We start from the raw sequence: 24,758 nt of genomic DNA, 5'->3' as shown, positions 1-24,758 counted from the left end.
GAGCGCATAGCTGTCCCGGCCTGGTGGTCATGTGACCGCCGGGGCCGGGGGAGTGCAGGAGCTGTCGGGTCTTCTACAGACCTCGATCAGCCCTGCACTGAGGCTGCAGAGCGCTGTAATATGCTGTACAGCCTCTCTGGGGGGTGTATTTACCCTGTAACAGGGGCTACTATGTCAGCCTCAGTTACAGGAGAAATCAATAGTGGGGAAAAAAAATGTCCCCCAGAGGTCTTGTATGACCTTATGAGGGACGCAAAGTGTAAAATAAAAAAAGAAAGTGTTTTGAAAATTTTTTAAATTTTTTCAAATTTTTATTTTTAAGTTCCACATTTTAAAAAAAATAATTCCCCCCAAATCGGTTATTCAACAAATGTTAAAAATAGAAGAAAAAAATAAAATAGACATATTTGGTATCACCGCGTCCGCAACGACCAGCTCTATAATAATGTCATATCATCCACCCCATCAGATCAACGCTGTAAAAATATATAAAAAACGTTGCACCAAAACAGATTTTTATTTGTGAGCTCACCTCCCAAAAAACACAATGTTAATCATTTAAAAAGTCGTATGTACCCCAAAATGGTAGCAATAAAAACGTCACCTCATCCCGCAAAAAATTAGCCCCACACACATAGCCTTAAAAATAAAAAAATATGGCTCTATGAAAATTGCAACACAAAAACATGATTTTTTTTTTCTAAAAATGCTCTTATTGTGTAAAAGGTAAAAAAATAAAAATAAAGACATATTTGGTATCGCCGCATCCATAACAATTGGCTCTACAAAAATATCACATGATCTACATCATCAAGTAAACGGTGTAAAAAAAAATTGAAAAAATTGAAAAATGACACCAAACAGCTTTTTTTGTGACTTCACCTCCCACAAAAAATGAGATAAAAAGCAACCAGAAAGCCAAATGCACCCCAAAATGGTGGCAATAAAAACGACAGCTTGTCTCGCACTCTTAAAAACCTTGACAGAAAATTCCATGTTAGAAAATCCAGATGCCGCTCCTTCCCTTCTGATCCCTTGTGTATCCCCAAATAAGGCCTCTTTCACAAGGGCGTTGCGAAAAAATGTGCGGGTGCGCTGCGGGAACATGTGCGATTTTTCCACGCGAGTGCAAAACATTGTAATGCGTTTTGCACTCGCGTGAGAAAAAGGGATCGGTGTTCTGTAGATTGTATTATTTCCCCTTATAACATGGTTATAAGGGAAAATAATAGCATTCTGAATACAGAATGCATAGTAAAATAGCGCTGGAGGGGTTAAAAAAAAAATAAAATAATTAAACTCACCTTAGTCCACTTGCTCGCGCAGCCCGGCTTCTCTTCTGTCTTCTTTTTTGCTGTGTGCAGGAAAAGGACCTGTGGTGATGTCACTCCGGTCATCACATGATCCATCACGTGATGACAAGAGTGATGTCACCACAGGTCCTTTTCCTGCACACAGCAAAAAAGAAGACAGAAGAGAAGCCGGGCTGCGCGAGCAAGTGGACTAAGGTGAGTTTAATTATTTTTTATTTTTTTTAACCCCTCCAGCGCTATTTTACTATGCATTCTGTATTCAGAATGCTATTATTTTCCCTTATAACCACGTTATAAGGGAAAATAATAATGATCGGGTCTCCATCCCGATCGTCTCCTAGCAACCGTGCGTGAAAATCGCACCGCATCCGCACTTGCTTGCGGATGCTTGCGATTTTCACGCAGCCCCATTCACTTCTATGGGGCCTGCGTTGCGTGGGAAAACGCAGAATATAGAGCATGCTGCGATTTTCACGCAACGCACAAGTGATGTGTGAAAATCACCGCTCATGTGAACAGCCCCATAGAAATGAATGGGTCGGTATTCAGTGCAGGTGCAATGCATTCAACTCACGCATCGCATCCGCGTGAAATACTCACCCGTGTGAAAGGGACCTTACAGTTTATGACCACAATTGGGGTGTTACTGTATTCAGGAGAACGTGGGTAGCAAATTGTGGGGGGAGGGGGGATATTCTCCTGTTATCTTTTGTGAAAAAGAAAGTTTAGGCCTAAAGGACCATTTTCTTGTAAAAAAATTAAATAAAAATTAAATAAATGTAATTTTTCATTCTCACACCCAAGTATTAAAAATTCTATGAAACAGCTGTTGAGTGAAGTGCTCGCTACACCCCTTAAAAATTCCTTGGGTGGTGTAGTTTACAAAATGTGGTCACTTTTTGGGGGTTTTCACTGTGGGGTTAGCTCGGGGTCTTTTCAAATGCAGCATGGTGCCCAAAGACCATTACAGCAAAATCTGCCCTCCAAAAACCATATGGCGCTCCTTGCCTTCTGTGTCCTGTCGTGTGCCCAAACAGTAGTTTACGACCACATATGGGGTGTTTCTGCAAACTGCAGAATCAGGGTAATAAATATTGAGGTTTGTTTTGTTTTTAACTCTTGATGTGTTCCAGGGGGAAAAAAAAATATTAAAATGGAAAATCTGCAAAAATCTCTCCTCTATTTTGCTTTAATTCCTGTGGAAAACCTAAAGGGTTAAACAACATTTCTAAAACCAGTTTTGAATAGTTTGAGGGGTGTCATTTCTAAAATGGGGTCATTTACAGGGGGTTTCCACTATGTAAGCCCCACAAAGTGACTTCAGAACTGAACTGGTCCTCAAAAAAGTGGACTTTGGAAATTTTCTTAAAAATTTCAAAAATTGCTTCTAAAATTCTAAACCTTCTAGCGTCCCAAAAAAAAAAAAGACATTACCAAAAAGATGCCAACATAAAGTAGACATATGGGGAATGTTAATAAATATTGTATGAGGCATCACTATTAGTGTTGAGCGAACTTGTGTTTTAAGTTCGGCGTCTAAAGTTCGGGTTATCGAAGAATGGCGTTATGGATTCCGCTACCACGGACCATAACGGAATTTAGAATCCATAATGCCATTCTTCAATAACCCGAACTTTAGACGCCGAACTTAAAACACAAGTTCGCTCAACACTAATCACTATCTGTCTGGAAAGCAGGGAGATTCAAATCTAGAAAACAGTGAATTTTTTCACATTTTCGTTAACTTTTGGATTTTCTTTTTATAAATAAAGGTAAAATATATTGACTCAAATTTACCATTAACATGAAGTACAGTGTGCCTCTGAATGGCCTGGATGAGTAAAAGCGCTCCAGAGTTATTACCACATAAAGTGACACATGTCAGATTTGCAAAATTAGGCCTGGTCAGGAAGGGGGTGAATGGCCCGGTATGGAAGTGGTTAAAGGAGGCTCCCTGCCATACTGAGAACACCTCCTGAACGTGTACACGGCCACTGCTGTGCAGAACCAATGCCATTACAATACATTACACTAGGGCCCGCTACTGACCAGGTCATCACTGCCGACTTACCAGCTACTCTCTGCAGCTCCTGTCACTAAAGTCTGCCCTCGATGACGTCAATTCTGTGCGACGGAACGTCACTTCCGCCCCCACAGCGAAGCCGGTTTCCCTGCGTGTGGAAGGTTTACAGGAAGTGACGTCATTCAGTAAACAGCGGCCGTTGCAGAGGAGGCGCACGTGGTTTACTGGAGGTGAGTGTAAAATTCAGGACTGTAAAGAGACAGCAGTACGTGCCCGGTGTGGAAGTGGCAGACCTGTCCTCCATATACTGCATGCTGGAGCTCTCATGGCATGGGCTTCTGCGGGTGCACTAAGGATAGTGAGAGTGGGGCTCACTGCAGGTGTGCCTACAATTTTAGAATTCGCTGCCATATGTGTACACCAGTGATAGCGCTGTATCTGACCATTATTGGGGTCATTGATTAAAACTGGTGCAATGTAGAACTGGCTTAGGAGCCCATAGCAACCAATCAGATTCCACCTTTCATTTTGGACATCTCCTTTGGAAAATGAAAGGTGGAATCTGATTGGCTGCCATGGGCACCTAAGCCAGTTGTGCTTTACACCAGTTTGATAGATGACCCCCATGTTGTATGCAGCATTTTATAGTGGCTTTCTCCATTGCACGCTGCATCCCTAATTCTCGGTTGGCAGGAGACGGCCATGATGTCTCCCCATAGACTTAGGGTTGCCAGAGATCCAGATTTAGGCCGGATAGTCCTGGCTCCCTGTCCTCCTTGGGGTGTCCTCCACGCTCAGATAGCAGCATTGCACAGACTGACTGAGGGGTTCTCTCCCCCTCAGTCACTAGAGCCGGCCGACATGTCACTCTGTCTGACTGAAGGAGAGGGAAGCACTCCCAGCCCACGCACGGCTCACCCTAGGTCTCCCGCTTTTTTTTTCTCGCCTCTCACCATTACTAGTTGAGGGGGTGTGCTCTAGGATAGAGTACCTCAGGGCCCACCTACCCGTCATGAATACCTGAGGTAAGTCCTGATGCACTGACACTAATTATATCACCTGCTCAATACAAAATAAGTCCTGAAAACATGGCCGGCAGGTGGGCCCTGAGGACCAGAGTTGAGGAACAGTGGTCTAGGGTGTCCCCCCTTCTTGGGGTTAAACAAGTGGTCACCTTACATAGACTAGACATGGCGGCAGTAGATTCTGCTTCCTGTCTGTCAGAAAAAAATACCCCTATACAAAATTAACTTTTACTGATACTTTTAAAACCACAAAACTATCTATATGTTCTATTATCCAATAACTTCTTTACATATACCTAGCATCAATATCTCAATGTATAAACTCTTATAGGGTAAATGAGAAAATGGAGGGGCTTGTCTGTGCAATATTAAAGAGGACCTTTCACCAGAATAAAGCATCTAAACTAACTATACAGACATGTAGAGCGGCGCCCAGGGGTCCCCCTGCACTTACTGTTATACCCGGGGGCCGCTCCGTTCTCCGTTTATAGCCTCCGGTATCTTCATAGTTAGGCTCCACCCAGGGGAACCTGCCGCGGTCTCTTTCTCCTATGCTGTAGCGCTGGCCAATCGCAGCGCTCAGCTCATAGCCTGAGAGGCGCCCAGGGATAACAGTAAGTGCAGGGGGATCCCTGGGCGCCGCTCTACGCGTCTGTATACTTAGTTTAGATGCTTTATTCTGGTGAAAGGTCCTCTTTAAGCCCGTCTCTGCTTACAGTCACGTACCGTAATCAGGAGGCACATACGGTTTTCATAGATCTCTTCTCCTTGGTGATCCAAGGGTTCTTTTATATCAGCATCATTTCTAAAGAGAAGTGGGGTTTTTGTATGAAGCCAGGTCAGCTGTCCCTGACCTCCCCTTTGTACTACCCCAGCCTACAAGCGGAGCACCCGCCCCGAAAGGGGTGACCCCACTTCTCAGTGGCTAATCCCTGAGAATCCCTTATATTTACCCTATAATATGCTAGGCTTCTTCTTTTCTGGATCCCAAGTAGTGTCCCAATGCGTTTCTCCAATGCCTATGGTATATTGGTTCATTAGGGGACCGTTGATGGAATAGGCTCAAGCAGGTAATCCTGCAATAGAATCCAGTAACCTTCCTTGATAGAGTTACATTAGAAAAAGTGGCCTCCTTCGAATAGTTTGCAAGACCCTATTTTGCAACTTTTTAACAGTATTGTCGCACCCAGCATTCTAGGCTACTTTCACATCTGCGCTTTCCCTTTCCACTATTGAGATCCGTCATAGGATCTCAAAAACGGAGGAAAACGCTTCAGTTTTGTCCCCATTTATTGTCAATTGGGACAAAACTGAACGGACTGCACCAGAATGTATTCCGCTCCGTTTGGTTGCGTTCCCATGATGCACACAAAAGCTCTGCAAACAGCCTTTTTTGAGTGTCTCGTGGGATGCGGAGCAAGAAACCGCATACAACACTATGTAAGTCAATGGTGACAGATCAGCCGCAGCATATTCACTTGCATTTAAGCCAGTTTTAGCCTTATTTATGACAAGGCGCACGTCTCTTCGTACATTATGAACATCTTTCACCAGTGCAGGGGGGGAATCGCAGACAAGCGCAAAACAACGTAAATGATCCCCAGTGTTTCTACAAATGCTCATCGGTTCATGTAAAGAGAAATATAGTCTCACAAGATGGATTTCTCACAAATTTAAGAGAGAAAGTTAGTTTAGGAAGGGGGGGGGGGGCAGCAGATAATCAGGGAACAAGGCATTTTTATCTGATGAGATATATTACAAAGTTTCCTATAGTCACCTGTACTATTGATGCAAAGTTGTGTAGAATGCTAGTTACCATTTAAACCCGTGCATCTGAATTCTGATGTATGGGACCAATGGATCACTGGAGGTTTGTGGACCTGATTTCTGGGTTGTGTCCAGCTCTGGTGTATCAGGTAGTGTGACCTCCTGTAAACGAGGGATTTCTCAGTGACTACCTTAAATCCTTTCTATAGGTGAGAGGCTCTCCTGCGTGTAAGGCTCACCATGGTGTTCTTCACCTGCAATGGCTGTGGTGAATCCCTGAAGAAAGCTCAAGTGGAGAAACATCTCGTCAGCTGCCGGAGCTGTCAGTGTCTTTCTTGTATTGACTGTGGTAAAGATTTCTGGTATGTCCAACTCAAAAGTAGTTGTCAGATAGATAGAGAAGCTTCTTAGTCATAGCCGTGTTCACATCTGTGGCCGTTCCTTATATTTGTGTCTGTGATACAGGGGAGACGAGTATAAAACCCACCTGAAGTGTCTAACCGAGGATGAGAAATATGGCGGCAAAGCCTTTGAGGCCAAGGCCAACAAAGGAGATGTGAAGCAGCAGCAGTGGATTCAGGTGAGTGTCGGGCCTCATGGTAGACATGGACAGGTATAAAAGCTACTGGTGGCATATGGTCACCATGTATTACTGGGGAAACCAATCAAATTGCTTCTTCCATTCCAAACAGACCTTTGGAAAATGAGAGGTAGGTGCTGATTGGTTGCCCCGGGCGAAAAATGCTTTGCTTTTTCGTTACACGGTTTTACAATGATTTACTTTTGTCTTCCCACTTGTATTACTAATGTTTTTGGTTTTCCAGAGAATCCATGAAGCGATGAAGAAGCCGAACATTAGTGACAATATAAGGAACATTTTAAGTAAGATTAGTACATATGAGAATGTTCCCAGAAAGAAGGCGAAATTCCAGGTAAGTCGCCGTCCTGTAATACTAAGCTATGACGTCATATAATACTGCAGTAATGTAGAAACCTTACTAGCAAGGTGGTGTGACCATTCCACCAACAATCCCGAGAACAGGGTGGGGACGGCTACAAAGTGGTGGGAGGGAGTGGAATTTGTACAGGTGTACGCCACAGTGGGGTGGTTTGCGGGTATTTTGAGGGAAGGGATTGCAAAAAAATAGACTGACAAAATGTAGCCTCCTGAAAAACGGGATAAAATGAGATCACAAGCCATATGTACCCCAAAATGGTACCGATAAAAGAAAAAAAAAAATATAGCTCGTCTTGCAAAAAAACAAGCCCTCACGCAGCTCACTTGATAAAAATCACCTGCTGTCTTCTTAAAAAATAGATTGGAATTTAAAATATGCACAAAAATTGAACTTTTCAAATTGAATCTCCATTTTGAGTTAATTCCTGTGAAACACTTAGTGTTAACAAATAAACTTCCTAAATTCAACTTTGAGGGGTTTGTATTTTAAAATGTGGTGATTTTATGAGGGGCTTCTGACATATATAGATCCCTCTGAAACTTAACTAGACCCTAAAAAAAATTGGTTCCGGAAATTTTCTTTAAAAAAAAAAAAACGTATGCAGAACCCTCTGGACCCTCTAACATCCCCAGAAATTAAAGGGGTTGTCTCACTTCAGCAAATGGCATTTACCATGTAGAGAAAGTTAATACAGGGCACTTACTAATGTACTGTGATTGTCCAAATTGCTGCCTTTGCTGGTTGTATTCATTTTCCCATCACATTATACGCTACTTGTTTCCATGGTTACGACCACCCTACAATCCAGCGGCGGTGGTCGTCCTTGCACACTAAGAAAAAGCGCCAGCATGTCTGGTGACCGGGACCGTAGGAGCGCACATAGGCCAATGCTTTTTCCTATAGTGTGCAAGCACGACCACCGCTGCTGGATTCTAGGGTGGTTGTAACTATGGAAACAGACAATTTATAATGTGATGGAAAAAATGAATCCAGCCAGCAAAGGAAGCAATATGGACAATCACAATACATTAGTAAGTGCCTTGTATTAACTTTCTCTACATAACAAATGCTATTTGCTGAGGTGAGAAAACTCTCTGTTAAAAGTTTGTTTAGAAAATTATGCCAACGTACTTTGTCTAGTAGAGAAGTATACATTTTCAAAATGGCACATTTCTAAAATATAATTTATATATTTTTTTTTTATAAATGAAACCAAAATCCACCACTAACAAAGTACAATGCATCATGAATAGACAATAACTGAATCACCTGGATAAGTAAAAGAATCCCACCGTTATTGCCAGATAAAGTGTCACATCAGATTTGGAAAGGGGCTCCGGCGTTTGGCCCAAGATGGCTTCAGATGGAAGGGTTTAATAAAGAGGTTGTACAGGCTTAGAAAATAGTAAGATGGCTGCTTTCTTCCTGTCCACGGGCTGTGTGGTATTGACGTGAATGGGGCTGATGAGCGGTGATGCCAGATACACCCTGTGGACCGGAGAGGTGCGGTTTTTGGAGGAAATCAGCATTGCCTTTGTAATCCTGGAAGCAGCTCTCCCGCACTATAAATGGAAGCCTGCAGCACATACTCTCCCTTCAGAAGCCCTGGTGACAATGCCTATATAGGTAGCCATATTAATTGGTACGCCAATTTCCAAAGCATACGTGTACTAAGAAATATAATTTTTGAGAAGGGAGACTAAGTTATCCCCTATTATTAGTTTTATTTTATGCACTTATATAGCGCTACTATACTCCACAGCACTTTACAGACATTATCATCCAACTGTCCCCAATCTAAGTTACACAGGATAGGGAATAACTATTAGATTAAGGTTATTATTATTATTTTTTTGTCACCTAACCCTTGAAAATAAAGTAAAGAGCAGCATCAATCCTATTCAACCAAGCAAAATGCCTGGTAGGATTGACCCAGCTGATTAAAATCATACCTTTGTTATGCCAATCAGCGGCTTCATTCTGGAGGGAAGGTACTTGTAATCTCTATGCAGGTGTGCAGTTAAGTGCTCTGGAGGCGGGGCCAAGTTACTCTGTGCACCCTTTGCTCCTCCCACTTGATAGGGTCTGGTTACTGCATAGTCCTGTCAGTCAGGAAGGAGGAGCAAGGGTGCACAGGGCGGCTCGGGCCCGCCTTCAGAGCACTTAACTGCTCATCTGCATGTGCACTTTCCCTCCAGAATGAAGTAACCCACCTGCGTTGCAGAGGTAGGCTTTTAATCAGCGGGGTCAGCCCTATCAGGCTTTATGCCTGACAGATGCTTTTTAACCAGGTTTTTTTTTTTCTCTAGAATTGGATGATAAACTGTTTAAAAGTCAATAATCAAGCCGTGCAGGATGCAGTGTGGGAGTGTTTCTCAGAGGCCACAAGTAATGTAAGTATTAGATCTGATGACGCAGCATGAAGACTAGGTTAATTCCTGCCCCATGTTCGGCTGCGGAATGATGTGTTGCAGTTTTTCTAAAGCAGTTTTTTTCCATTCATTTCAATGAGGGATGAAATCTGCAACAAAGTCCGCCCTTGTGTGTTTTCTGGCAGATTTTTCCGCCACACGTGAAGCCACCCAGACACAACGGTTCCACGAGTCTTTGCAGTGACTCTCTGCTTTGGGGAATAGAGCTGGGAGGAAATATTAGAAGTTCCTCCTTTGAATAGATGAGACATTTTCTTGAAAAATGTAGTTTGGGGAATGTCTTTAGTGTTTTTATTCCATCGCAGTTTGAAATTAACGTTAACATTTGTCATACGTTTTCTTAGCAAAAAGATAACGCTAATAACAATGCGCCAAAGCCATCTAACACTTCAGAGGCTCAGAGTAAATCTGAGTCGTCTGCAGCCACTGAGGAAACCGAGAAGAAGAGCAAGCGGGAACGGAAAGAGGAAAGGCAGAAAAAGAATAGAAGAGAGAAAAAAGATCTAAACTCAGAGGAGCCACTGCAGAATGGCGCAAAAAAGAAAGGGAAGAAGCGGAAGATGGAAGATGAAGCGAATGGTCATGATGAAGCCAATGATGAGGAGACTAGAGGAAAAAAGAAGAAGAAGAAGCAGCAGCAGCGAGAATGTGAGGGTGGAGAGAAGGAAGCACCTCGGCAAAAGAAGAAACGTAATGATTCAGAAGGTACAAGCATTGGTTTGAAGGGGTTTTCTGGATAGGCCATCTAGGGATGGGACTGAATGTATTTAAAGGGGGTATTCCCATCTTAGACAATGGGGGAATATCGCTAGGATATGCTCCCTGCACCTATATCGAGAACGGAGCGGGGAGCGCTGTGGCTGGAAAACCCCAGATTTCCCGGGGTCCATCCACCACCAAGTGTTAATCCCTGCCTCTCCCATAGAAGTGAATGGGAGCGTGCCACACATGCGCGGCCCATGCTCCTATTCATTTCTATGGGGCAGATGGCAATACCCGAGCCAGCACTCGGCTATTTTCGGTGGCCCCATAGAAATGAATGAATGGAGGGCGGCTGCGCATGCGCAGTGCGCTCTCCTTCACTTTCGGGGCTCCGTTCTCGATATAGGTGCGGGTCCCGACTGTAGGACCCGCACCTATAAGACAATGGGGGCATATCCTAGCGATATGCCCCCATTGTCTGAGATGAGAGAACCCCTTTAAAAGCCTTTTCAGCTTATAGGTGTGGGTCCCATAGACTACCACACTATAGTACACTGCTCAAAAAAATAAAGGGAACACAAAAATAACACATCCTAGATCTGAATTAATTAAATATTTTTCTGAAATACTTTGTTCTTTACATAGTTGAATGTGCTGACAACAAAATCACACAAAAATAAAAAAATGGAAATCGAATTTTTCAACCCATGGAGGTCTGGATTTGGAGTCACACTCAAAATTAAAGTGGAAAAACACACTACAGGCTGATCCAACTTTGATGTAATGTCCTTAAAACAAGTCAAAATGAGGCTCAGTAGTGTGTGTGGCCTCCACGTGCCTGTATGACCTCCCTACAACGCCTGTGCATGCTCCTGATGAGGTGGCGGACGGTCTCCTGAGGGATCTCCTCCCAGACCTGGACTAAAGCATCTGCCAACTCCAGGACAGTCTGTGGTTCAACGTGACGTTGGTGGATAGAGCGAGACATGATGTTCCAGATGTGCTCAATTGGATTCGGGTCTGGGGAACGGGCGGGCCAGTCCATAGCATCAATGCCTACGTCTTGCAGGAACTGCTGACACACTCCAGCCACATGAGGTCTAGCATTGTCTTGCATTAGGAGGAACCCAGGGTCAACCGCACCAGCATATGGTCTCACAAGGGGTCTGAGGATCTCATCTCGGTACCTAATGGCAGTCAGGCTACCTCTGGCGAGCACATGGAGGGCTGTGCGGCCCTCCAAAGAAATGCCACCCCACACCATTACTGACCCAATGCCAAACCGGTCATGCTGGAGGATGTTGCAGGCAGCAGAACGTTCTCCACGGCGTCTCCAGACTCTGTCACATCTGTCACGTGCTCAGTGTGAACCTGCTTTCATCTGTGAAGAGCACAGGGTGGCAGTGGCGAATTTGCCAATCTTGGTGTTCTCTGGCAAATGCCAAACGTCCTGCACGGTGTTGGGCTGTAAGCACAACCTCCACCTGTGGACGTCGGGCCCTCATATCACCCTCATGGAGTCTGTTTCTGACCGTTTGAGCAGACACATGCACATTTTTGGCCTGCTGGAGGTCATTGTGCAGGGCTCTGGCAGTGCTCCTTCTGTTCCTCCTTGCACAAAGGCGGAGGTAGCGGTCCTGCTGCTGGGTTGATGCCCTCCTACGGCCTCCTCCACGTCTCCTGATGTACTGGCCTGTCTCCTGGTAGCGCCTCCATGCTCTGGACACTACGCTGACAGACACAGCAAACCTTCTTGCCACAGCTCGCATTGATGTGCCATCCTGGATAAGCTGCACTACCTGAGCCACTTGTGTGGGTTGTAGACTCCGTCTCATGCTACCACTAGAGTGAAAGCACCGCCAGCATTCAAAAGTGACCAAAACATCAGCCAGGAAGCATAGGAACTGAGAAGTGGTCTGTGGTCACCACCTTCAGAACCACTCCTTTATTGGGGGTGTCTTGCTAATTGCCTATAATTTCCACCTGTTGTCTATCCCATTTGCACAACAGCATGTGAAATTGATTGTCACTCAGTGTTGCTTCCTAAGTGGACAGTTTGATTTCACAGAAGTGTGATTGACTTGGAGTTACATTGTGTGGTTTAAGTGTTCCCTTTATTTTTTTTGAGCAGTGTATTACAGTCTATAGTATAAGCCAATTTTCTTCAACTTGTGGCTCTCCAATTGTTTCAGAACTACAACTGAAGATGAGTTGATGATGAGAGTTGTAATTTTGCAACAGCTGGAGAGCCACAGACTGGAGATCACTGGTGTAGGCTTATATTATACGAGGAGATCATCAAGGCGATTGTCGAAAGGAAGTGTTCCTTTCCAGCAACCACCTGCTCGTTAGGTTAAGACATGCAGCGATCTCCTCCACAGTATGGGGAGGAGAGATCCCTAATGCCATCGCTCGACCCCATACAGAATCATTGTTTGCCGGCCGCAGATCGTGATTACACAGCACATCTGCCGCCAACATAGATTTTTTAAACCCGATGAAAGATTCCAGTTGCTCGTTCATCGGCTAATCGGTGGCAGTATTACATTGTTGCTTCTCCTACCAAAAAATTAAAAGTTGTGCGTACTTCAAAATACCCATACAACTACAACCCACCCCACAACAAATGAGCCCTTACATGCTTTTGTAGACCAAATAAAAAAAAAAAAGACGATATATGCGTGAGAACATGGACAAACTGTACCTCAAAAAAAAAACAAGCCCTCATACGGGTATGTGAACGGAAAAGTAAAAAAGTTATGGCTCTTGAAAGGTGGGTAGGAAAAAAAAAACAAAAGTGAAAAAAATTAAAATAGCACCAAGTGGGGTTTAGAAAAACATGGCTGTGTTTTTGTAAGAACACCTGTCCACAGGTTGTGTGTGGAGTTGTAGCTCAGCCCTGTTCACGCCAATGGAACAGCTGCAGTGCCAGACAAAAGCCATGCAGAGGAGTGGCGCTGTTTCTGGGACATGTTTTCTGTCTTCTGCCGCCACTAGAGGGAGCTTACTGCATACAGTGATATACATGAAACTCCATAAGAACAGTTCCCCTCTCCCGCTCTGACTCTATAAAGATATAATAAGAAATCTGATGGGAAAGAATTTTGGGCCTCAAAACCGGGTAGAGGAATATTGATGTCTGATGGGTTGTGGTACAACTCCCACCAATGATCAGTTGTTTGAAGAGATTTTGGCACTCCTCACAGCTAAGGTTGAGCGAATCGGGTTTAGATTGCTGTATCCAAACCCCGATTCTTTTAATAACTTTGTTAATAATATGGGCTCCGTCCTACTGTAAAATGTATTGCCTCTGCGGGGGTCTTTCCGAAGGTTCAGCAAATATCGCCTCGCCTCTGCTTAGAGCAGAGTTCAGCTGGGTATTTTGATACAGTAATTTATGCGAATAAACAAACTGACATGTGCTAGAGGCAACATGAGGCAAGTCTCGCAATATTTGCTGAAACTTCAGAAAGGCCTCCGCAGAGGCCATACATTTTACAGTAGGACAGAGCCGATATTCTTAATGTCGTTTTTTTTTTAAAGAATTGGGTTCGGATACAGCAATCCGAACCCGATTAGCTCAACCCTGCACAGCATACCAAACACAGCACTGTACATTGTATAGTGGCTGTTCTTGGTATTGCAGCCCAGGCTCATTCACTTGAATGCACATAGGTCATGTGACCGATGAATGTGATGTCACTGGCCTAGGAAGGGCTGCAGCCTCTTTAAACAGTTGATCGGCAGGGGTGTCGGAAAACGGACCCCCAGTGATGAGATATTAGTTGCCTATCCTGAAGACAGGTCATCAATATTCTGCTCCTAGAAGACTACTTTAAAGGCAGGGGTTCCCTTTAAGCTGGGCATACTGCACACCATATACAAGCAATGGAAGTAAGCCAGTTTATCTCCTGCGGGAACATGTTGAAATCCTACATGGCTGATTCTTTTTCCCCTACGACAGTAAATCTGCTGACGGGGTCCATCAGGTCATTGGCCGATTCTGCTGAAAGCAGCATGTGTTCTAGTCCTTCCTATTTCGTACCTTCATATACAGTTGCATGCTGAGTGCAATGATCCTATAATGACCGCACAAGAGAGAGATCACGAGTTCCTGCCTCAGCAGAGCCTGAAATTATCTCTGACTGATGCTATTGTCCTCTGCTCCTCTATATGACCGTGTATGTCAGCTTGTATCTGCAGGCCACGTCTCCTTGTTCCTGGTCACTAGATAATCTGCAGGAGAGGACGTGCACTCCTCTATTAAATAGAATACCCCTAGAATATGGGACCCCCCACTAATCGTGAGAAAGTCGGGGCTCATCTCAGATTTAGTGCTGCATCTCCTTCACCGTTTTCCTTGCACAGAGGCTTCCCAGCCGCCCGTCTCGCACAGATCTGCAGAAGTGACCCATTAGAAAGAATAGGACCAGATCCAGTTCCCCTGCACAGATAGGGGCGCAGCTGTGCGGGGGAAAACAGAACGGGGGCAGTACTGAATCATCAATGTGTCTTTGACATACTCAAGATCCTAGTGATCTATACTGTTTAGAGTGAAATGGCCGGCACTGCTCACCTGGTTTGTTTGGCGGTGCGCGTGTCAACGAGCAGGCATCCCAGTAATAATGCTGTAAAGGAATGACCGGCACTCGCGCTTTATTTTCAAATGCAGAAATTGAATTCAAGTCACTTCTTTTTCATTAGTGACGCGTTTCAGCACTCACATGTGCTTTCATCAGACTATATTCACACATCCTCACAGTATGTCTTAAATAGCAAAAAAAAAAGGGGAAAGGAACTGACGTCATACCACTGATCAGATACACTCAGGTGGGGAAGCTTTACCTGTTTCCACTCGCTTCAATGAAAAAAGTTCCACAATTAATTCCGCTGAAAAAAACGAAATCATTTTAAATATCAGATCAGACTGCTTATGTTGTATTCGCGGTTTAGGCCTCTTGGCTCCATCGTTTGTAAACGATGGATCCAATATGCCTCTTTCTGCAAAAGTAATTTATTGCGATCGCCACCACGGCGAGGTAATGGAACACCTTTAATCGCCTGGTAACGCAACTGCGCTATAGTATGTTTGTTTTTTCTCATGAAAGTGGTATGGTACGGGGAGCAGTAAGTTACCCTTTCTAATGGTGGATTTGTGTTTGCTCAACCTATCCTTTATTCTCATAGAGGTTTCCCCCACGTATAATAATCCGCACGGACATTCCAAAATATAAACCACAAATCTGCTGTCACACGTGAATACGCCTTTTATGGGGATTCTTTCCCCTGAAGGCGGGTGTGAGAAACAAGTCCCCCTGATCACACTTGAGCAGTTCACACAATTCGGACAGGGGAATGTAGCCTGTCTGGGAGAGGATAGTACACTCTGTCTTAAATCCCGGTTATTGCTGCCAATGTCGGCCCTAACTATTTTATCTTTGATATTATCTGCCCTTTTTAAAGCATAACATTAGGGGGTCTCTGAAATTCCTCAATCTGAGGATATGATTTAGAAACTGTATGCCAATGTTTATTGACAATGCCCCTTAGTTGTTGAGTCAATGGGTGATATTTGACCACCAATGGGATGCGCGGTGGCTTCTCTGTCCTAAAGCTTCCTGAAGTGTCTAGTTTTTCCCTCTGCTCTTGTAAAAGTCGCCTCTGGTAACCTCTGGCTATAAACTGATTCTCCATTTCCTGTAACCTAATCTCGCGGACCTCCGTATTGCTGACTATTTTCCTGACTCTCTGAAATTGAGAGAAGGGGATGGATTTCTTTGTAGGGACCGGATGGCTACTTGAAAAAGCAAGTAAGCTATTGCGATCCGTCTCCTTTGTAAATAGATCCGTGTACAATCCACCCTCTTTTTTTTGCTATTGAAGACCTACTGTGAGGATGTGTGAATATAGTCTGATGAAAGCACACGTGAGTGCTGAAACGCGTCACTAATGAAAAAGAAGCGACTTGAATTAAATTTCTGCATTTGAAACTCAAGCGCGAGTGCCGGTCATTCCTTTACAGCAGTGGTATATACCGTCATGATGCGAATAACCGAAACATTTTATGGTCCCTCTTAACTACTACGTGATATGGTCTGTCGTATTGTAGTCACTGAGCTCAGATCTGATGGATATGTTCATAGCGTCCTACCCATGCCCAATACCAGTAACCGGTCTGTAACACAAGCTACATTACAACAGGTAATGGACACTGCAAGTTGGGGTTGTCTCGCTTTATATAAAAACTCAGGCAACCCCTGTAAATGGCCTAAAATAACAAATTGATACTCGCCTGTTTTCTCCTCTGTTTCTTCTTGCGCTGCGTTCTGGGCCTCACCGCTGCTACTTGTTTTTCTCTCTGCAGTGGTGAGGTTCTGTGCTGACAGGTCACTGCTGGAGCCAATCACTGGTCTCAGCAGAGACGTGGGTGAGGCCGGTGATTGGCTGCAGCAGTGTTTTGTGCACAGAACGTCACTGCTGCAGCCAAGAAGATGGCGTCATGAGCGAGAGGACCAGAGAACAGCACTCAAGAAAACGGGGGAGTGTCTACTCATTTGTTATTTTAGGCCACTAACAGGGGTTGCCCGAGTTTATATAAAACTCGGACAACCCATTAAAAGGGCTTGTCTCCCTTCAGCAAATGACATTTATCATGTAGAGAAAGTAAATACAAGCCAGTTATTAATGTATTTCTACCTTTGCTGGCTTGATGAATTTTTCCATTGCATTTATACACTGTTAGTTTCCATGGTTACAAGCACCCTGCAATCCATCAGCAGTGGCCGTGCTTGCAGACTATAGGAAAAAGCGTCATCCAATGCGAATTTTTTTTTCCTATCGTGTGCAAGCACGACCACCGCTGATGGATTGCAGGGTGGTTGTTACCATGGAAACGAGCAGTGTATAATGTGATGGAAAAAGGACTCAAGCCAGCAGAGGAAGCAATATGGACAATCCCAATACATTAGTAAGTGCCTTGTATTACCGTAACTTTCTCTACATGATAAATGCCACTTCCTGAAGTGAGACAACCCCTTGATGTAAATATGGAGAAGATACATTTTTTACGTTTCTGGAGCTATGCTATCCATGGTTTAATTCTTATTAATTCTTATTGTTAAATGCCTAATGCGCGTTTTACAGACCCCACGCCTTTGCTTCATTCTGGGGAGTTTCGGCACTTGTATCCCACTGGTCAGACAGTGATGGCATACCCTGGCAATCTACCATCACTTCCCGTGTTGGGACACCACCTTTAGGGTGGCATGCTCATGGCTTCATTGGGGTGAGCCTCGACATCCTACATGGTGAAATCTCATATGCTTGCTGAATATACTGCCATGCCTCTTGGGATGCGTCAAGCCATTTCCTGTTGCCGTTTCATGACTTTTTACGCCACACACGTGCGTCTGTGCCTTTGTCTATGGAAAGTTGTTTCTTTGCCATCACGAACTGACGTATTCAAATCCACATTGATTTTATTTCAAGGAGAAGTACAGGAAGCGGAGGCAGACGAGAACGGGGCTGATGACGATGGTGAAGAGGACAGCGGGAAAAAGGGTAAAGGCGGATTTAACGTCATGCCACCATCTCTGGTGTAAGACTGTCCTACTGCTCGTCGCTCAGCAGATATGCCTCTTGATGCAGTAATGTATCCTCGCATTCAACAGGTTCAAACTGTAGGAAAGCTGAGCGGCGATCCCAGTGGGGAGCGGTAATTGTGACCGCATTGGTCATCGCCCAGCTTCCCTAGCTAAAATATAACTAAGAACTTGAAAGAAGATAGAACAGATCAGTGAGTGATTTTTCAATTCTTATGTTTGCAGGTAAATTCAACTGGAAGGGAACAATCAAGGCACTGCTGAAGCAGGCTCCTGACAACGAACTGCCTATCAAGAAACTCCGGAAAAAGGTACCCTAGACTCGCCAGGCTTGGATTATCCTGAGTCTGTATTTAAAGTTTACCTCCTTCCCTATCTGACAGGGCACATGGAGAGACGCTGCGTGGTACAGTTACCAAACAACTGCCAGCAGGTATCGTGTATGGCTCCTGTTTCAATTAATAGGACCCAAGCATGATGCTCACTAGCCGTCATACCACCGAACCATGACTGCTTGCCCCCTACTTTCACATCTGCGCTTTCCCTTTGTGCTATTGAGATCCATCATAGGATCTGAATAGCGGGGGGGGGGGGAAGGAAACGCTTCCGTTTTGTCCCCATTCATTGTCAATAGGGACAAATCTGAACTGAACGAAACTGAGTGCGCCAGAATGTATTCCGTTCCGTTTGGTTGCGTCCCCATCGCAGGTTTTTCTCTCTGACGCAATAGAAAACGGATCCGTCCCCCATTGACTTTCAGTGGTGTTCATGGCGTATCCGTCTTGGCTATTTTAAAGATAATACAACCGGATCTGTTGATAACGGAAGCAGATGGTTGTATTATCATGACTGAAGCATTTTTGCTGATCCATGACTGAGGTGTGAAAGTAGCCTAAGTCAGGGCTGTCAGTTCTTTATGGAAAAGTGGAGAAATATGATGACTTATACTGCACGGCTTGCTCTTCTTTAGGCATGTGATGGAAATGATGCCTAGACATGCACTATTCTTATTTTCATGTGGTATTTAGTTATTTGACTGGGAGTCGGCTATGAGAGAGACCATGTTAAAGGGGTTACCGTGTCCAAAGTATTTTTCTCATCCGTATCATTCGGGGACACAAGCTTGAACGTAGGTATAGCTGTTGCCACTAGGAGGCGAAGACTAAGCACAAAAGTGGGAGCTCCTCCCTTCAGCTATACCCATCCTACGGGGACTTAGCTAAATCAATTTTAGTTTAGTGTCTGTAGGAGGCAGGTCTGCTAATTTTATTCTAAAATAAATAAATAAATATATATATATAATATATGGAAAAAAAATTACCAGCAGCACCACCAAAACAGAAATCAAGTAGAGAGGGTGCAGGTCCGAGTATGGTAACTGGTGCTTACCCACTGATACGGAACAAAGAAATCGGACTGCACTCCAGTTGTGTTTTCAATGAAAAAAGGTTTATTCACGCATAAGTATTTCTGGCCCCCAGAGTGCTCCCCTCGTTCTTCCTCCCTCCCCTTCTTAGGTTACCTTGGCTCTGCCCCTGACCCAGTCGCCCCTACTGCCCAGCCTATGGTAGAGCTGGTATTGTGGAAATACTGGGGCGTTTGTCCGCAAGGCCGTCCCGCTAAATGGGCCAGACCATCCTCCCCCCAAAAGGGTGTCTGCGTTTCCTCTGCCTCTCCACCACCTCCTAGAGAGTCTCACTCCGACGTGTCCTCCTTGGAAGAGGTTTTCAGATGAGGATTTTGTCTCTCCTGAGGGACCCTGCAACCTCATCGGCCGGCTCGGGTTTTTCCTTTAGGAAGTCCCATCGCTCGCCCCCAAATGTTTCCCCAACAACCAGGATTTTGATTCCTCTCTTTCCAAGGAGTGAAATTTTCCTGGTAGACGTTTTGCCTTGCCAAACGCTTAGACGTCCTTTATCCATTTCCAGGGGATTTGACTAAGAAGTGGTCGTCTTCACCTATAGTTGACCTGCCAGTGTCCCGCTTGGCAAAACATACCCCTTTGCCGATGGCAGATGGGGCTTCTTTCTCTATCAGGGATAAAAAAATTGGAATCTTTCGCAAAATCTTCCTTTGAAGCAGTGGGCACAGCACTGGGACCGGTTTTTGCCTCTATGTGGGTGAGCAAAGCTATGGGTGAGTGGGCAAATAATCTACGTCAGGGTCTCTCCCCGAGGGTCCCCACGGGGGAACTTTCTGATATTGCCCTGCAGCTCCCCCATGCCAGTGCATATATTTGTGAAGCCTCTCTGGACGCAGCCAGGCTTATGGCCCGCTCGTCAGCCCTTTTGGTGGCTATTCGCCGTACCCTATGGCAACCTGCTGGGCGGCAGATAATGCTTCAAAGTTGACCCTGACGTCCCTCCCCTTTACCGGCAGCAGACTTTTTTTCAAACACCTGGACGAGATAATTTCTGATGCTACAGGTGGTAAAAGCACTCCTTTACCACAGAACAGGGTTCGTTTCAACAAGTCAAAAAAGCGTAAGCCTCTTTTTTGCCCCTTTTCAGAGTTTTTCTAGCCCCAAGCGGCCAACCAACAAGTCTGCCCCAGATCAGAAGCGCAAGTCTTCCTTCAAACCTCGCCCTTTCTGGCGTCCCCGTCAACAGGGCTTTAGGTCCTATAACCCCATGACCTCCTCTGCATGACTTGCATCTTCCAGCTCCCTCCGATCGGGTGGGTGTCCGGCTTCACCTGTTTCGTCATGTTTGGCTGGCTCACGTCTCTGATGCCTGGGTGAGAGAGGTCAAGTTGGAATTCAGGTCCTCCCCTCCGTCCCGATTTTTTTTTTTCCGCTCGTCTCCTCCGACCTCTGCTGCAAATTCCTTTTTTCAGGCAATTCACACATTTCTGCGGCAGGGAGTGATCGTCCCGGTTCCTGCGCAAGACCGTTTTCGCGGGTTCTACTCCAATTTCTTTGTGGTCCCCAAAAAAGAGGGGACGTTCCGTCCCATTCTGGACCTCAAGGCACTCAACTGCTTCCAGATGGAGTCCCTGAGATCGCCCATTGCGTCCATGGAACCGGGGGAGTACCTGTCCTTGATAGACATCAAGGATGCTTATCTTCATGTTCCCATCTGCGTCAGTCATCAAAAATGTCTCCGGTTCGCAGTGGGTCCCTTTCACTACCAGTTTGTGGCCCTCCCGTTCGGCCTGGCCACAGCTCCCAGAGTCTTTACAAAGGTTCTGGCAGCGGTCACGGCCCTGCTCCATGCCAGGGGTATAGTGGCGATCCCTTACTTAGACGATATCCTGATAAAGGGTCCATCGTTCCGGGCAACGGCGGACAGCCTGCGCATAGTCCGGGACACCCTGGAACACTTGGGATGGATCCTGAATCGGCAGTCATGTCTTTATCCATCTCAGCGGCTAACCTTTCTGGGCAAGTTACTCGACACCTTTCAGGCCAAGGTACTCTTGCCCCCAAAGAAGCTATCCATTCTCTGTCTTCAGATTCTCCCCTTGTTGCGGCCCCGTCCTCTTCCCATTCGTCACTGCATGCGGGCTCTGGGTCACATGGTCTCTGCCTTCGAAGCAGTTCCCTATGCTCAATTCCATACCAGGACTCTTCAGCGAGCCATTCTAACCAATTGGGGCCGTTCCCCAGCCTCCCTGGATCGGCCCATACGTCTCTCTGCCCCGACCCTCCGGGCCCTCAGCTGGTGGTTGGTTTCCCCAATGCTGACGTTGGGCTACTCTTTCCTTCCTCTCTGTTGAACGGTGCTGACAACAGACGCAAGCCTTCAGGTTTGGGGGGGGGGGGGGGGGCAGTGTTGGGAAATCTATCTGTTCAAGGCGTGTGGTCATGCGAGGAGCGCTCCCTCCCAATCAACATTCTGGAATTCAGAGCGATTCGTCTCTCTCTGCTGCATTGGACCGGTTCGAGTTCAGTCCGACAACTCCACGGCTGTGGCGTACCTCAATCACCAGGGCGGAGCCCGGCAGCCATGGCGGAAACAGCTCTGATTCTCAGCTGGGCGGAGAGCCATGTTCCGGCGCTGTCGGCAGTTCACATCCCCGGCGTCGACAACTGGATCGCCGACTTTCTCAGCCGGGAGCGTCTCAATCTTGGCGAATGGGCTCTTCACCCGCAAGTTTTTCTAGCCATCTGCGAGTGATGGAGTCGGCTGGATGTTGATCTCATGGCCCCTCGCTTCATCCACAAGGTCGAGAACTTTGTTGCGCGGTCCAGGGATCCCATGGCCCTGGCTTGCAACGCCCTAGTGATTCGGTGGAGTCAGTTCACGTTTCCTTACGTGATCCCTCCTCTTCCTCTCATTCCACGTCTCCTCTGGAAGATCAGGTCCGAATGTGGCACGCATCTCTAGTCACCCTTCTCGCCGACGAACCCTGGCGTCTTTCTCTTCGGGAGGACCTCTTGTCGCAGGGACCGCCGATCTTCCACCTGAATTTAGAGTCTCTACATTTAACGGCATGGCTGTTGAAGCCTCCCTACTACTTCTCGGATGCTGTTGTCCAGACCATGATTCGTGCCAGAAAGCCGTCGCCTTCCCGAATCTACCACCGGACCTGGAAGTCCTACTTTAGTTGGTTCGAACGTCACCACCTGTCTCCAATTCGTTTCTCTTTGCCGCGACTCTTGTCTTTCCTGCAGTCAGGCATGGACTTAGGGCTGGCTCTCAGCTCCCTCAAAGGGCAAGTTTCGGCTCTTTCCATTCTTTTTCAGCGGAACTTTGCTTCGCTTTCTGCGGTTTGGACCTTTCTGCAGGGGGTGGCACATGCTGCGCCCCCTTTCCGTCCTCCGTTGAATCCTTGGGATCTTAATCTAGTGCTCAGCGCTCTCCAGTCTTCACCGTTTGAGCCTTTGCAGTAGGTGTCTCTTCGCTTCCTGTCCTACAAGGTGGCCTTTTTGGTGGCAAAATTTTCCATCCGTAGGGTGTTGGAACTCGCGGCTCTTTCCTGTCGGTTGCCCTTCCATCAGGACAAAGTAGTCCTTCGCTCCCTGTTCAGTCCTTCCTTCCGAAGGTTATGTGGGAATTCCATCTCTATGAAGAGATCATTCTCCCTTCATTTTGTCCTGACCTGTCTCATCCTCGTGAGCAGTCGTTCCACACTCTGGATTTGGTACGAGCCGTTCGAATCTATCTGTCCCAGACGTCATCTTTCCGGCGGACAGATTCCCTGTTAGTCATCCCAAAAGGGGCCGAGACGAGGGCTGGCTGCATCTAAAACTTCCATTTCCCGATTGGATTCGTTTGGCCATTGTGGAAGTGTACCGCGTCAGTGACCGGGCCCCACCCTTCCGGGTTTCTGCTCATTCTGCTCGGGCAGAATTAGCGGTGCATCATGGGGCTTCAGCCCTTCAGGTATGTAAGGCGGCTACCAGGTCGTCTTTGCACACCTTTTCCAAATTTTTCCAAAGTCTTCTGACACTTCTCTGGGGTGTAGAGCTTTGCAGACGGCGGTTCTCTGATTGGCCAGAGGGCTTCTTGTTTATGCCCACCCTTGGGACTGTTTTGTAACGTCCCATGGTCAAGCCTGTGTCCCCCAATGATATGGATGAGAAAACTAGATTTTTGTACTTACCGTAAAATCTGTTTCTCTTCTGTTCATTGGGGGACTCAGCTCCCACCCGTTCTCTCTTTTACGGGCCTTGTGGCCTGCGTGGTTCTGGGTTTGTACATAGTTTGGTTTTCCTGTTTTTTGTCTTGCTTCTCCTACTGCTTTTGCACCAACTGTTTTAGCTTAGTCCCTGTAGGAAGGGTATAGCTGAAGGGAGGAGCTCACATATTTGTGCTTAGTGTCGCCTCCTAGAGGTGACAGCTATACCCCATTGTCAAGCCTGTGTCCCCCGAATGAACGGAAGAGAAACAGATTTTACGGTAAGTACAAAAATCTAGTCATCGCCTATCCATTCTACAGAATCTGCCTACTAGTTACCATCGCAGATGTCCTGTTGCAGCCATGTATCTGCCATTTGACGGTATTGGAGCCATGTATCTGCCATTTGACGGTATTGGTCAGATCCACCATGACACTTCTGGTTATTCTCTTCTAGGTCATTGCACAGTATCACGCGGTATCTTCTGAGCATCACAGATCTGAAGAGGTGCTTCTCGCCACCTTCAACAAGAAAGTTCAGAACAATCCAAAATTTAGAGTATTAAAAGAAAGAGTAAAGCTAGTGAAATAAGTCCAAATGTAGTTCACCAGAGTTCTAGTATACTGTTCTCAGCATTGTTCATTGTTGTATACTGTTTTATGAGCCCAGGCTAAAACAAAATGTTGATAATCATCCCACCCCTTTTAAGTTAGGAATTTCAAGGTGGGTCTCCATCTAAATTTATGACACAGTTGATGCATCAATAAGACAAAAAAAAAATATTAAAAACCAACTAGTTTCTTTTCTGTCTTCTGTATATGTAGGATGTATGGGCAGTGTTACCAAGCTTCGTAGTGCCAGATTTGGGATTGTTCACAAAGAAAGGGACACTGGGGGGGATTTATCAAAACTGATGCTGATAAAAACTGGTTTAGTTGCTCATAGCAACCAATCAGATTCCACCTTTCATTTTCCAAAACGGCTCTGAAGAAAGAAAGAGGTGGAATCTGATTGGTTGCTCTGGGCAGCTAAGCCAGTTTCCGTTTGCATCAGTTTTGATAAATCTCCCCCGTATTGTATTTGACCTTCTGGATATACTGACGATGCTGTGCCTGTATGTTTTTTCTTTTTTCCTTGGTTGAGAGGGTTGGTACAGTTTTGGATTGTTGGGCTACTGTCAAATTTTTACGGAAGCTTTACATTGATTCCATTGATTACTGATTTTATATGAGGCTCTGATATTTACACAGTTTCCATGTGAGTATGAATTTAAAGGGTTTCTGTCACCTGAAAAACGGGTATTAAGCTGGCTGACATTAGCGATGTGCGTTGGTCTCCTACCTCCGGCCCTGTCTGTAGTGTAAATCTCGCGC

At 45.7% G+C, this 24,758-nt stretch overlaps 2 protein-coding genes across 2 annotated transcripts in view; one reads left to right on the top strand and one right to left on the bottom strand.

The window, feature by feature from the left end:
• ZBTB49 (zinc finger and BTB domain containing 49) overlaps window positions 1–3,442 on the bottom strand; it is a 30,213-nt gene extending 26,771 nt beyond the window's left edge. The window contains exon 1 of the mRNA XM_040419105.1: window positions 3,385–3,442. The gene's annotated coding sequence lies outside the window, so the exon portion shown is untranslated. The remainder of the gene's footprint in view (window positions 1–3,384) is intronic.
• A 39-nt stretch (window positions 3,443–3,481) lies between these two features.
• Window positions 3,482–24,186, top strand: LYAR (Ly1 antibody reactive). The gene is made up of 9 exons (XM_040419107.1): window positions 3,482–3,566; window positions 6,338–6,490; window positions 6,594–6,708; window positions 6,953–7,060; window positions 9,397–9,480; window positions 9,864–10,224; window positions 17,710–17,781; window positions 18,048–18,133; window positions 23,842–24,186. Exons 2-9 carry the CDS (start codon window positions 6,369–6,371, stop codon window positions 23,974–23,976), a joined length of 1,083 nt encoding a protein of 360 aa, XP_040275041.1. The 5' UTR covers window positions 3,482–3,566; window positions 6,338–6,368; the 3' UTR covers window positions 23,977–24,186.
• Window positions 24,187–24,758: the final 572 nt, after the last annotated feature.

The sequence above is a fragment of the Bufo bufo genome, chromosome 2 (assembly GCF_905171765.1).
Source record: "Bufo bufo chromosome 2, aBufBuf1.1, whole genome shotgun sequence".
Lineage (NCBI taxonomy): Eukaryota > Metazoa > Chordata > Amphibia > Anura > Bufonidae > Bufo > Bufo bufo.
This window is presented reverse-complemented; position numbering and strand designations above follow the sequence as displayed.